Here is a 12,831-nt window from a genome sequence, read left to right on the forward strand (position 1 = left end):
AGTAATGAGATTGGAATTTGAAACCAGTTGTCTGACTAGTTATTTTTTTATAACTGGTATACCAGCCCCTCCCTAATTTACTTATTGAAGTTGCTTCTCTGTCTTTAGGGTAAAGTCAAAACTTGGGCAGGCGTTGAAGGTATTATACTCTCTGGCTCTTACCTAGTATTTTAATATTAGTAAACACTACTCCATAAAAATAAAACAAACAAAAACAAAAACAAAACAAAACAAAACAAAAGCCCACCACTCTAGTCCAGTCAGGTTCCTCTACTCAAGATCCCTTAAACAGTTCTGTCTTCCTATCTTGGCATCATTCTCTATTGTGGAAAATACTAATACTTTTCTCTTTCTTCCCAAATACTACATGTACCTCAAGACTTGACTACAATATTACTTACTCTGTGAAACTCCTAATCACTCCTTCTTTATTCAGAATTCCCATCGTATGAACTACATGTAGCATTCAGTTCACAAGTTAGGGAAATTCTCAGAATCTTAGAGGACAGTTGGACTTTGTAGGGCCTTTAACTTGACTTCTCACTGATTGAAGTATTTTATATTTATGTTCATCCACTCTCTAAACATTGAGGAATTGAAAGTTCATCAGTTTTTGCCCATCCTATCCCATTTATATCTAAGTCTGATGATTAGTATGTTCTTTCTTAATTTGAAACAAAACCTGACTCCCTAGGATTTACATCATTTAGTCCTAGTTCTTCCTTCTGGACTTTCAGAGGAAAAAGAAAATCTACTGATGCTTCAGCACATTGCCACTTTTACTTTGACAGTGGCTATCGTATGACTTCTAAAAGCTTTGCTTTTTAAGTTGAAACATCCTTAGTTTCTTGAACTATTTATCAGATGACTTTTTTTTTTTTCCAGAGCATTCCCAGTTCCTGTTTGAATAGACTCCAGCTTGTAAAAATTCTGCTTAAAGCATCATTTCCAAGAGCTGAAACCTGATAGGAGTCAGTCTCTGTTTCACTTCCTCTGTGGTGTGCTTTTCCCAGCTTCCCCAATAGCTGCATTTCTTGATCCTCTCCCCTCTAGCATCCTACTCTGGAGCCCAGATCAATCGAGGTTTAAAGCAGGAAGAATTTAAGCAACTCAATTCTTCCCCTGGGTGGGACTGAGCATCCTTGATCCTCCCTGGTGGTTGACCTAAGACAAAATGTACTATAGGTGACCACTGGATCTCTGGACTGAGTCCTGAATCACACTTGCTGCACATTGTCCCTGATATCCAAGGTCTCAGTACCAACCACGGAGTTCTAAATGTTGTTTATTGTAGCACAGTTCTGAATTACTTCCATTCTTGTACACTAATCCTATGCCTGAAGCTTCCTATGTTCATAGAACTACAGTTCTTTTTTAATGTCCATTTTGAGTTCCTTCCTTCCTTCCTGCTTTACTTCCTTCCCTCCCTCCATCCCTCTCTCCCTCCCTTGCTTTCTCCCTCTCTCCCTCTCTCTCTTTCTCTCTTCTTCTCTTCCTTTCTTTCTTCCAATGCATGGGGTCAGAGTGGGAGTGACAGGTGGGTAGGGTGCTGGGCTCATTTCTACAGAGCTGAACCATGTGCAGTGAGAAAGCATCCCGTCGTATTACATCCGCTCCTGATGATCCGCTTTGTGCATCCCCCTCCCTCCGTCCCTCCCTTCTTCCTCTCTCCACCAGGGCTTTTCCTTTTTAGTAATGCTTTTTTTTGGAAAAAGAATCCTACACCAAACTCTGGCTGGATGACTTGGGGCCCCACCATACATGGATAGAAGTTGTAGATACAAAGTGGTTTTCTCTTTGGATTTCAGAGAATTCCTCCCATGAATCCTCTGCTAACATACTAATGGAATGTGCTCCTCTTGGATTCTTGGTGATGACTCTTTGTCTAGAGGTTGTTGTATTATTCACTGCACAGTGCCTTGTTCATCCAGCTGTGATAACACTTTCAAGAAATCCTGACCAACTTCTTCCTCGACTTCTCTCACATCTGATCCGGTGACCAGATATCATACCAACTTTAGCCTTTCTACCTCCTACCATGTCTTCTGTTTCTAGGCCTCCCTAAGGAATCCTGAGGTATACTGGGTGTCAGATATGGACTGATCTGTGAGTGCATATAATGGGACTTTAAAAAAAATCCTGCTCTCTATATCAATTAATATTATTCAAGATTATTTAGTCAGAAAGCATGAGCAATTAATCATGTCTACCATGGAAACAGGAAAGGAAGTTATTTCAAGATTGCCCTCTTTGCTCATATTGATTGACTTTGGGGCCAAATGAAATCTTTCACTCTTTGTCATATGAATGTCTGCTGAGTCATGTATTTGTATAATTAAGGCTTTGAGCCGAAGTGCAAGACTTTATATCTGCTTCCACTGAACTTGTTGGTTTGAGTCCATTGTTTGAACTAACTTTGGAACTTGATTCCATTCCCCAAAGCATTAATCATCACTGCCAGCTCTGTATCAACTACAGAGTTGAAAAGGTACTTTCCAAATACTTATCTGAATTATTCATATCAGTGTTGAACAGAGCATAATGGAAATGGCAACAACCACCACAAAATAACAGCAACAATAGCTAACACATACTGAGTACTTTCTACAAGCCAGGCACTGGGCTAAGCACTTCATATCTTCACAAGAATTTTCCCATTTTTTTTCTTTACAACAAATCTACAACTTACATATACTGTGAGCAACTACTATTATCTGCATTTTACAGATGAAGAAACTGTGGCACAGAGAGGTTAAGTAATGGGGGTAATGTGGTCACCCAGCCAGTAAGTGGAAGTTTTTTCAATATCCTGGCATTATAATGCATCTGAGCCTAGAAAACCATGTAGTCTTTGTTCTATTTTCTCCAGCAATTTTTTTCTACCTTTTCTTCATGAAGAGTTGTCTTTCTAATAGATTAAATAGAACAAGATGAGGGACAGTTACTTCTTTCTTTCATCTAATCATATGGTGTTCCATATACCCTGAATCATGATGTTTATTGCTTCCTTGTTTTTCCTTCCCAAAACATGACCATAGATTCCTTAAGTGTTTCCCCACATTTCAGTATATTCTGGGCCTTCCTTGACATTATTTTAAGAGTTTCATCCTTCATTTGCATCCCTCCCCCATTTTGCTGATGTCCATGTAAAATTCAGCTTTACGGGAGGCTCACTAATAGGCATCTTCTTTGGCCTTTGAGAGACCTCTCACTCTTTTCCTCCTCTCCTCCAAAAATGATCAAAGATCATGAGATGGAAATTTCATCTTTTAAAACCTCTCCTCTCTTTTGAACAAAAGTTCTTTAAAGAGAACTTGATTTTCTCATGAACTCTTTGGAAACTTCTTTCCCCAAATCTAGGATACATAGATCTGATTCATCCCCTCTCTTTTATCATTTAAAACTAGGTAAATTTTTCATCTTTTCTCCAACATCCTCAGACTTGTGCATCTGCAATCCTATTTTTCCTTCATTAATATTAAGACCAAAATGGAAGATTCCTTCATTTTTGCTTCTACATCCAGAGAAGTTGGTGAGGTGATTTACATGACATTTTAGTATAGGAAACATCTTAATAATGGTTCCAGAAAAATAGGATTCAATGTATTGACAATGTTTTTTTTATCTTCTTTGGTGATTGTTTTTTTATATCTACTTTTCATTAAACAGTTTAAATGCTGTGGTTTGGTCAATGGAGCTGCTGACTGGGGAAATAATTTTCAAAACAATTATATGTCATGTGAATGTCCAGGTCCGTCAGAGTCTTCTTGTGTGACGTATGAAGGCAAATATGTTTACCAACAGGTGAGAACAAATCAAATTTGACACAGTAAATAGTTCTGTTAATTTTTTTCCACAATGAGTCTTTACAAAAAAAATTAAATTGCAAGCAATTACAATGGGAATAATGATATAAACGTCCCAGGAATTTCCCCCCGCCAAAAAAATTTAAAGATAAAAGCAGATATAAAAAAGTGAAAGTATTTCATTTTTTTCTATGAGTCTGATATCATTTAAAGTCAACATTAATAGATCAAAGAAATCCACTGCAAGGAGAAGGAAAGTACAAGCTAAGTGATGAAAGTTATCTCATCCTCATTAATAATGATTAATGGCTTTAATCATTATTCTTCTCTATTTTTTCTATTTTAACATAAATCCTAGAAATCTATATTTTCACTTTAGTTTGCAAAATAAAGATTTCTTTTTCTTATCAAAGGTTCCTTTTCTCAAGTAATTGTGTAGGTATAAAGACTTGACCTTTAGGGATTTGGCTCTGGATGTTAAGTGTATCAATCAACTTGCCTAATTATTGCTCCAATTGAGAAGTTGCCTCAGACATTTAAAGTCAATTGAAAAAGCTGGGTTTGTCTTTTATGTACTGTAGATGTCATATTTATGTCACTTGTAGATGTCAATATGTGAATGTTATATTTCTTGTTATTGCTTAATTCATCAAATATGACTGACCACCTCCTATGGGCCAGGCCTTTTACCAGCCACTGGAAATCCATTCCTGACAGGCACAAAGTCTGCACTCATGGAGCTGTTGCTCAAATAATGAAAAGAGAAAGAAAACGAGGCAACTTCATTTCAAGGAATTATTGGTATTTCTTAGATAGGGACAAGGTATTACGGGACCCTATCTAACACAGTCTTCAGGGTTCACGGATTTAATATCTGTCCCTTACCACAGGGCTTTACATAAATTGTTCCTTCTGCTTGGGAGGAATGCATAGGAAAATGATAATTGATATTAATGTTTCATTTATTTGCTGTTATTCTTCAGTGCTCACTATGTATCAGACAGGCCCTTGCTAAAATCACACATACTTCTGGACCCTCCAAGAGATTATAATCTAGTTGAGAGAAAGATGCGTAAAAGCTATTATATGTCAATGAACTAATTTCTGTAATACCTGAAGATTATTTTCATTTTGACATTGGTGTAGAATTGGCTATTGAGGTTAATTATATAGTAGGAAGTAGAAAGTATCTTGGGGGATATCTCTCTCCCGCTGGCTGTCACATTCCTTTTGCTAATCTCACCAAAAATCAGGAGACTCTGTTCTAAAGGGGAATTGCTGTTACTAGTACTTAACATAATTCACGGGGAGAAGTTATCCCAACCAGACTACAGAGCAACCATGTTTTTTATTGTCAAAGTAGTATCATTAAACAGTTTCATTCTTACTTTTTATATTCCTTCCGACCTAGTTTAGAGATGTGATATCTGCGAGGAAAGAGGGGAAATAAATATGGTGTAAATGAATGCAGTTACCACTTAGGATGATGAGGACATTAGTAAATTCAGTTGCAGATTGTTATCTGTTGCCTGTTAAAGATTCCAATTTGAAGATGTTTTTCCGCAGGATAGATTTTTTTATCCTAAAGAGTAATAGACATTCCCTCCAAATTCACACATAATTCAGCAGAAGATAGGCTGAGAGCTGCACCAGGTTCCCAAAAAGAGGGTCATAAATTCATAAACGACATCCATCTGCCTTCTGTCATTTGCAAGAGGTCTGGAAAAATAAGAAATCTGGAATGGCCATAATTCACATTTCTTTCCACCCCCACCCTTTTGCCAAGATAACCTGGTTATCTGCAGGGGACAGGGGGAGAAAACTCCTCAAATATAATGAATGTGACTCAGTAGATAAGATCATTAATCTCATGGTTAACCCTAAATGACATAATAATTTACTCTAATATTTACCACTTTGGATCAGATGTGAATGGAGAAACCCATTACATTCAAGAATGAGAGGGAAAAGACTGTTTTACTCAGCCTTATGGAGAACTTTTATTTTATTAACCATAGCAATATTTTGTTAGCCCTCTGTGCATGTAAGACTATCACAGGGATGATATATTTTCTGGCAATACAGATAATACCACTATTACATTGTGTAGTATTTTTCCATTTTGAAAATTATCCATATAATTTACAATTGTTAGAATTTCTAGGTCTGGCCTGAAATGTTATAAGCTTGAAATTGCATGCTAGTTTGACTATATTTCAACAAATGTGGCAGAGAGGCTACTTTCTAAATTCTCGTTTTTATCTGAAGTAAAGACAAAATAGTGGACATAATAATTTTTTCCTTTTTAAAGTAAAAATAACCCTGATACAAATTATTAGGGGATTTTTTTTAAAAAACCTTGTTTTAAAGATGAAAATTTGTGCTACAATTAGCTGAAACCCCAACCAGGGAACTCTTTGCTGCAGATTACAAGCCTAAACATACACAAAGTGATAATAGCTCTAAAATGAATAATTGAAAGTTAGGATAAAATTATTACTTATACCTAAAGATCCCTAGATTTAGCAATGAGATAGTTGAAGCAAAATTTTACTTCTTGGTGCTTTCTAACATATGAACAAGCCACAGTTAACAACCTTTTGGAGCAGGGTGGAGTGTCACATGGTGGAATGGCAGAGTGGGATAAGCCAATTCCTTTTTGTTGACTGTGTTCCTCTGTAGCAATATAAAAAGTCAACCCAAAGTGTGTGTGGGGGGGAAATCTTAATTAAAATAAGGTCAAAATTTTGATTAAATGTAACTTTTTATGTTTTGTTTTGTTTTTTAACAGCCATGCATTTCTTTCATAAAAGAAATAGTTGCGAAACATTCTCTCATAGTTATTGGAATAGCATTTGGACTGGTGGTTATTGAGGTACAGTATAACCTTGCATTGTTGACTCTTCATTCATTCCCTTGTTTCTTCATTAATTAATTCCAACAAATATTTATAGTAAGCCAAATATAAACAAGGTGCTTGAGAAAAACACTGGGTGCCAACTGCCCACAGTCTAGCATCTTTCTCTAGCAGTCTTCGGTCTGGGGAGAGGATTATAATCTATCAATTCAGCAGGGCTGAAACCATTATTTATGAATAATCTCTCCACTGGGAAACAAAAATTGAATTAACTTCCACAGTTCTTAGTCCCAGATATCCTTTTCCTGTTGAAAACTAGCCCAAGAGTTAAAGTTTCCTGAAGTTAGAAGAAAAAGTACCAAACAAAACCAAAACATGAGCTTTACAATTTCTTATCTCTCTTCCCGATTTTGAAGCAGAAAATAAAAATTCAACTCAAGAGTGTGGGGAGCTCTTTTCCTGCTGTTCCGTCTAGAGAAATCTAGCAATTTTTAAAAACTAGAGACATGTGCCTTAAAGACTATGGGCTCACTTGAAGAAGTTTTAGAGGAAATTTGAGATTTATATATTTACTCTCATCATTTTGATTATTGGTGTTGAAAAAAGTCCCGTATAGGATTTTTATCTTGATGGATTTTCTTGACATGACTTTTTTAAGAACCTGAAGATGCTTTCTACATGGCCTAAAATTCTTTGCTAAAAAGATGAAATAAAACTATTTCAGAGAAGCATTTTTGGAATCATTCCAGATCTTGGCTAATTTAGATATCAAGTGAGTCAATTCACTCTTGATCCCCTGTCAGGACATTGGCAAGAATCCTAATGACGTGTAAGGTGCTTTCCTGCTTTTTACCCCTGAGGGCAGGTTAGGTCAGATGAGTTAACTTCTGCTTCACTCTCATAGATTGCTATACAGTGTCCTCCCTGGGATTTCTGGTAGCTTTCTACCTCTTACTTGTGCTACTTTACCGAACAGAGAGGAATTTTAGCTGGGATTGAAGCAATTTAGTGTTCTAAGTGGACTTTTAGGTTACTAGTAGAGTTTGAACAGCAAGTTGGGCTGTTGAGTATGACTTCCTTGCAGTCCACATTAATAGGTCTAAGTACGACACATTCTGTGTCAGTAGATATGACTAACTTTCTTTTTGTCTGATATATGATGGACGTCAAATGGCGCTATGCACAAGGTCTGTTTCTCTTTTGATTCTGCCTTTTGTAAAATGTCCTTTGCTGCTTTGCCTTGTATTTTGGGTTCATGCAAGTTTAGAAATAATGAGCTAATGGTTGTAGAGATGAGTAAGGAATCACACACAGATGTACTCAGACATTTATAAGCATAAAACACATGTACGTATATGTTGGTGGATATACTTTAAGTGACTGATTGAAAGATCAGGCTTTGAATGAGGTGTTCATTGTAAGTGTCAATAGAAGTGTCAAATCCATGTTAGACTTGAATTCAGACAATTGACTATGACTGGCTATAAACCACTGATGCTTTTAAGAAACTTCTTGGAAGCAAATCTGGAGAAAATAAGGACATAAGCAACTGGGAAGATCAATGTCTCTCATACCATAGCCAAAGGCATTGCCAAGAATCTAAGTACATCTAATGGAAAATAAGATTACAAGAGGAATAGCATTTCAGTATTTTGTGAAATTGGTATATTCCATGTGTTTGATACATATTTAGATATTTTACTGGTTGTTCTAAAGACATATATAGGAAAAGACCTTAGTAGAAAACTTCCATGGAGTAATTTATAGTAATTTATATGGAATTTATACAGTAGTATATAGCAAAGAGTTGGTTCAAAGAACTGTTTGCCATTTTGTGTTGTTCACTCCCTCAATCTAAACCTGCCTTCCCTCTAGGATTTGAAGAGAAAAAAATCATTTTATATTCCCTCTCTTTTAATTCAAAAAGGAGCTTTGAAAATATCCAATCTATAAAACTATATCCAAAAAATGTGCATTAGTCTGTCTTATAGGCATTAATACTAGTTGCCTAACAGGCCTTTATCCATTGTTTCCCAAATTCAAATTCAAGAAAACACAAATATACATAGAGAGAAAAATCCCTCTAATAACTATTTTTGAGAAGGAAATAGAAAGAAATATCTTCCTGCAGAAAATATATTCAAACTATTTCCATAGACAAATATCACACACACAAAAAATCACCCTCTGACATTTAGACCTCTGATGATAATCTGCTTAGGCCCAGGCTGGGCCAATAGTTATTTTCAAGGCTCTGTTAAGACCACGTCCCTGAGGGATTTTTCTCGGATAGGATGTCAGGCATCAATGCAAAATGCTTTATTTTGTAAGAAAATTTTATCTCTAGGCACTGCAATTCTCATTATTCAGCATTAAATAACCAGACTATCGTATGTCTCCTTATTTGACTACACAACTTAACAGCACAAAAAATGAGCAGCCCTTCCACTCCTCATTTTAATTGCGGGGGGAAAAAAAGACATTGACAATGATCGTCATCACTGTGTAAGATAAACATTATCTTGACAGGAGGTCCTAGGAACAGAGAGAGAGAGAGGGAAATGAGAATTTTATAACATTTTTTGGACTGCCTCAGAATACGGAAACTCATGCACACTACTTAGCACGTTTATCCCGAGTCTTAGCATACATCACTATGTGATGAATCTCTTTTAATTATTTTGGTTTTTATGAACAGTGGTAAATTATCTTTTCCAATGCAAGAAAGTGTGATATTAACTGTCTACTCTGCTGATGAATGGTGGACTTCTATTTCAAGGATGTGACAGTGAACGACAATAGAGAGTTGCCTTATCCCAATATTTTGGCCATTTTCTTTCTTTCTTTAATTAATAATTAATTAATTTATTTATTGCCCATTTTCTTTCCTCTTTCCTGATACTTGTCTCCCAGACTGAAGGCTTGGGACCAAGGCAAAAAAAAAAAGAAAAAGAAAAAAAAAGAAATTTCAGGGCTTTTCCAGGTCATTCTAAAAGAACATTATGGATGAAACTTGTTATTTTTGCAGAGAATTGGTATCTACTGTTTTATTTTTAAGAAGGAATAAATATTGGGCAGCAGTTCTAGTTTGAAATGCATTTCCAGGAAAGAATTAGTAAGCAGGATGCCTCAGTACAGTAGGAACACTCAGGATGACTCAGCATAAATGGCACCTCACTCCCTTCCTGCCTCTGGTGGGGAGGAAACTTTCCATCTGTAATACACACGGGTCCTTTCCATCATTTCTGCATCGAAGCCACAGCAGGGCCAGGCACTGACTGCAGAGTCAAGGAGGGCACGTTTTGGGGCCCCTCATTCTTGGGAGAGCCATTTAACGAGATGGAAATTATGCCCCAGGTTTTCAGCTGTGCTTTTTCACTTCAAAGGAAATTCCTGAATTAAGCTATTCCCCATAGATTTAGAAGCATTTTAAGAAAAAAAAGTGACTTTCTTCATTCCTCTTGGCAATGCCTAAAAATACGGCAGGAGAAATTCTAGACTCCTTGATTTTATGCACATGATCTAAACCAGATGATCATATAACCCTTCCATGGAAGCAGTAGGTATATTTAGCCCCCAGAGGCCTGAGTTCTCCAGAGCTCCAGGGTAGATGCCCCACAGAAGGGTGTGTGTTCGAGAAGGATGGGGTGCTCTGGGGGCAGCCAGTACTGCCCAAACAGAGCCAGTTAGAAGTGGATTGGCTAGCTAAAAACTCTGATTAAAACACAAAGATACTCAGAGAGCTTTCCCAATGCTCTTTTGTCCCACTGGAGGCTCCAGTTTCCCAAGCAGAGAGATGACTTAGATAAATAAGATTAGAACTGTCAGGAGCCAGAATCTTTTCATGTGTAATGTTCTTTCTGTCTATTTATAATGTCTCCAGCATTTTAAATTCCATGTTAATCTTGTTACTTTATTTTCTAGGTACTTGGTCTGGTATTTTCTATGGTCCTGTACTGCCAGATTGGGAGCAAATGAGTCTGTGGATGTGCCGAGCTATCATCCATCAAGCCCCTTTAACATTTTGCTTTGACTTTGTAACTTTGAATATACAAGTGCTGTACACATTAGGAGCGGCTGTCTTATTAAAATGTTTCATTTAGATATATCACAGGTATCTTCCAGACATACTGAACATATTTAAGATGTGAGTGACACAAGGAAAATGATATGAATGTGATTTTTACTTAAGATAAAAATAACCTTGTTTATGCTGGTGTATTTCCGTGTCTGATCATTGTGTTCAGGTGGTACTGTGCTGAAAACATTCATCTGGAGCCACCCAGTGGATTAATCGTCATTGTTAAGTGACAGATAGTGCCATAGTTAGTTAAAGCAGTGGATCTGGGCTTTTCAGAAGCAACACTCTCTTTTGTGTGGTGTATCAGCCATTGGTGGTAACATTAAGTTGAACCTCAAGTTGAAAAAGTTGAGAGTGGCCCAGCTGAAAGAGTCAGCATCTCTTTTCTATTTGGGCTACTGTTTACTAATGGTATCTCTTTTTTCTCCTAGCTATTGAGGCAGGGGTGGGGCAAGAAGATCTGAGTGCTGTCTTTTAGTCTTTGAATCTCTGGTACCTCTTTGGATCTTTCTCTGGGACATGGATATAAGTGCTTTTATCTTTCTAGTTCTTACAGGCATTTTTACATTTTACTTTTTATTTAGGTATAATATACACACAATGAAGTGAACAAATCTTTTTTTTTTTTTTTAAAGATTTTATTTGTTTATTTGACAGAGAGAGACACAGCGAGAGAGGGAACACAAGCAGGGGGAGTGGGAGAGGGAGAAGCAGGCTTCTCGCGGAGCAGGGAGCCCGATGCGGGGCTCGATCCTAGGATCCTGGGATCATGACCCGAGCTGAAGGCAGACGCTTAACGACTGAGCCACCCAGGCGCCCCAAGTGAACAAATCTTAAGACTCCAGCCGTGCAAGCACTTTCCAGATCAAGAGATAGAACATTTTCAGCACACCAGAATGCCCCTTCATTCTGACGTGCAGGAGCTGGCTCACACCAGCTCTCCAGGGCAGATTGTATATATAACATATGCTCAGTGACATCACGTTGGTAGCTTGAAATCCACCGTGGTGGGAGGATTGATACCATGGAAATTGGAAAATGCTGTAAAATCAGGATTTTTTTTTTCTTTTTTTTTGAGAGTTTGTTGGTAATCATTTACCAGTATATCACTGCTCTCGGCAAATACCTCCCCAAAGGTAACCACTCTTCTGATTTCTGTGGCCATAGATTCATTTTGCCTATTCCTGAGCTTTCTATAAATGAAATAGTAAAGTAAGTAGGTACTCCTTTTACTCAACATTTTGTTTGTGAGATTCGTCTATATTATTGTATGCAACTCTAGTTTATTCTCGTTGCTCTGTAATATTCCATCGTATATGAATATAATTACAATGTATTTACCCACTCTCCTCTTGATGGGTGTTGGGTTTGCTTCCAGTTTGGTGCTAGTATGAATAAAGTTGCTGTAAACATTCTTTTATATCTTTTGGTGCTTATAGGTACTGATTTCTGGATAGGTATACAGGGGTAGAATAGCTTTGTATTTGTATATTTAGATTTAATAGGTTCTGTCCAAGAAATTTTCTGAAGCAGTTGTGCTTATCCATACTCATACTAGACAAGTAAGGTAGACTTAATCTCCTCTTCTGAGGAGGAGGAAGGGAAAGAAAGGCAGTCATTATCAAATGGATCAGAGTGGGGAAGGAGTGGGAAACGGGCGGCAGGGGGTGCATGGTGGGCTGGGTTGGGCAACCTAATTCTGTGCTCCCCTGTGGCTGATAAAGATAACTATCCTTTTCTGAGCACCTGTCATCACCTGAGAACTATAGCAGAAACTGTACTTTTATTGTCATATTTCTTCTTAACCACATGCTTATGAACTAGATACTATTATCCTCATTTGGCAGGGGAGAAAATAGAGACGTCTGTGAAGTTAGGTAACATGCCTAGAGTAAAGCCATTAGTGATCGGCAGAACTGGGATCCCAACCTTGACAGTTGCCTTCCAAACCTCCCAAACAATTGCCTCCCAAATGGATCATGCTCTATTTGGCTTTCCCATATGTCTATTAATGTACTTTCCCATATGTCTATTAATGTACTTTTATTTTAATCACCTGTTCATGTGTTTGTCTCTGTTAGTATACT

General features: G+C 37.3%; 1 protein-coding gene across 2 annotated transcripts in view; it reads left to right on the forward strand.

Moving 5' to 3' along the window:
- The window catches only part of TSPAN8 (tetraspanin 8), a 32,636-nt gene extending 20,470 nt beyond the window's left edge, over nucleotides 1-12,166 (forward strand). Inside the window, exons 6-8 of one of the 2 annotated variants that reach the window (XM_045872958.3) lie at nucleotides 3,670-3,804; nucleotides 6,598-6,681; nucleotides 10,588-12,166. In XM_045872958.3, coding sequence (XP_045728914.1) covers nucleotides 3,670-3,804; nucleotides 6,598-6,681; nucleotides 10,588-10,641 — 273 coding nt within the window. In that variant the 3' untranslated portion in view covers nucleotides 10,642-12,166. The remainder of the gene's footprint in view (nucleotides 1-3,669; nucleotides 3,805-6,597; nucleotides 6,682-10,587) is intronic. The other variant, XM_045872959.3, reaches the window with a different exon arrangement.
- Nucleotides 12,167-12,831: the final 665 nt, after the last annotated feature.

The sequence above is a fragment of the Mirounga angustirostris genome, unplaced genomic scaffold, assembly GCF_029215605.1.
Source record: "Mirounga angustirostris isolate CCGP_5_RB_7025 unplaced genomic scaffold, mMirAng1.0.hap1 SCAF_5, whole genome shotgun sequence".
Taxonomy (NCBI): Eukaryota; Metazoa; Chordata; class Mammalia; order Carnivora; family Phocidae; genus Mirounga; species Mirounga angustirostris.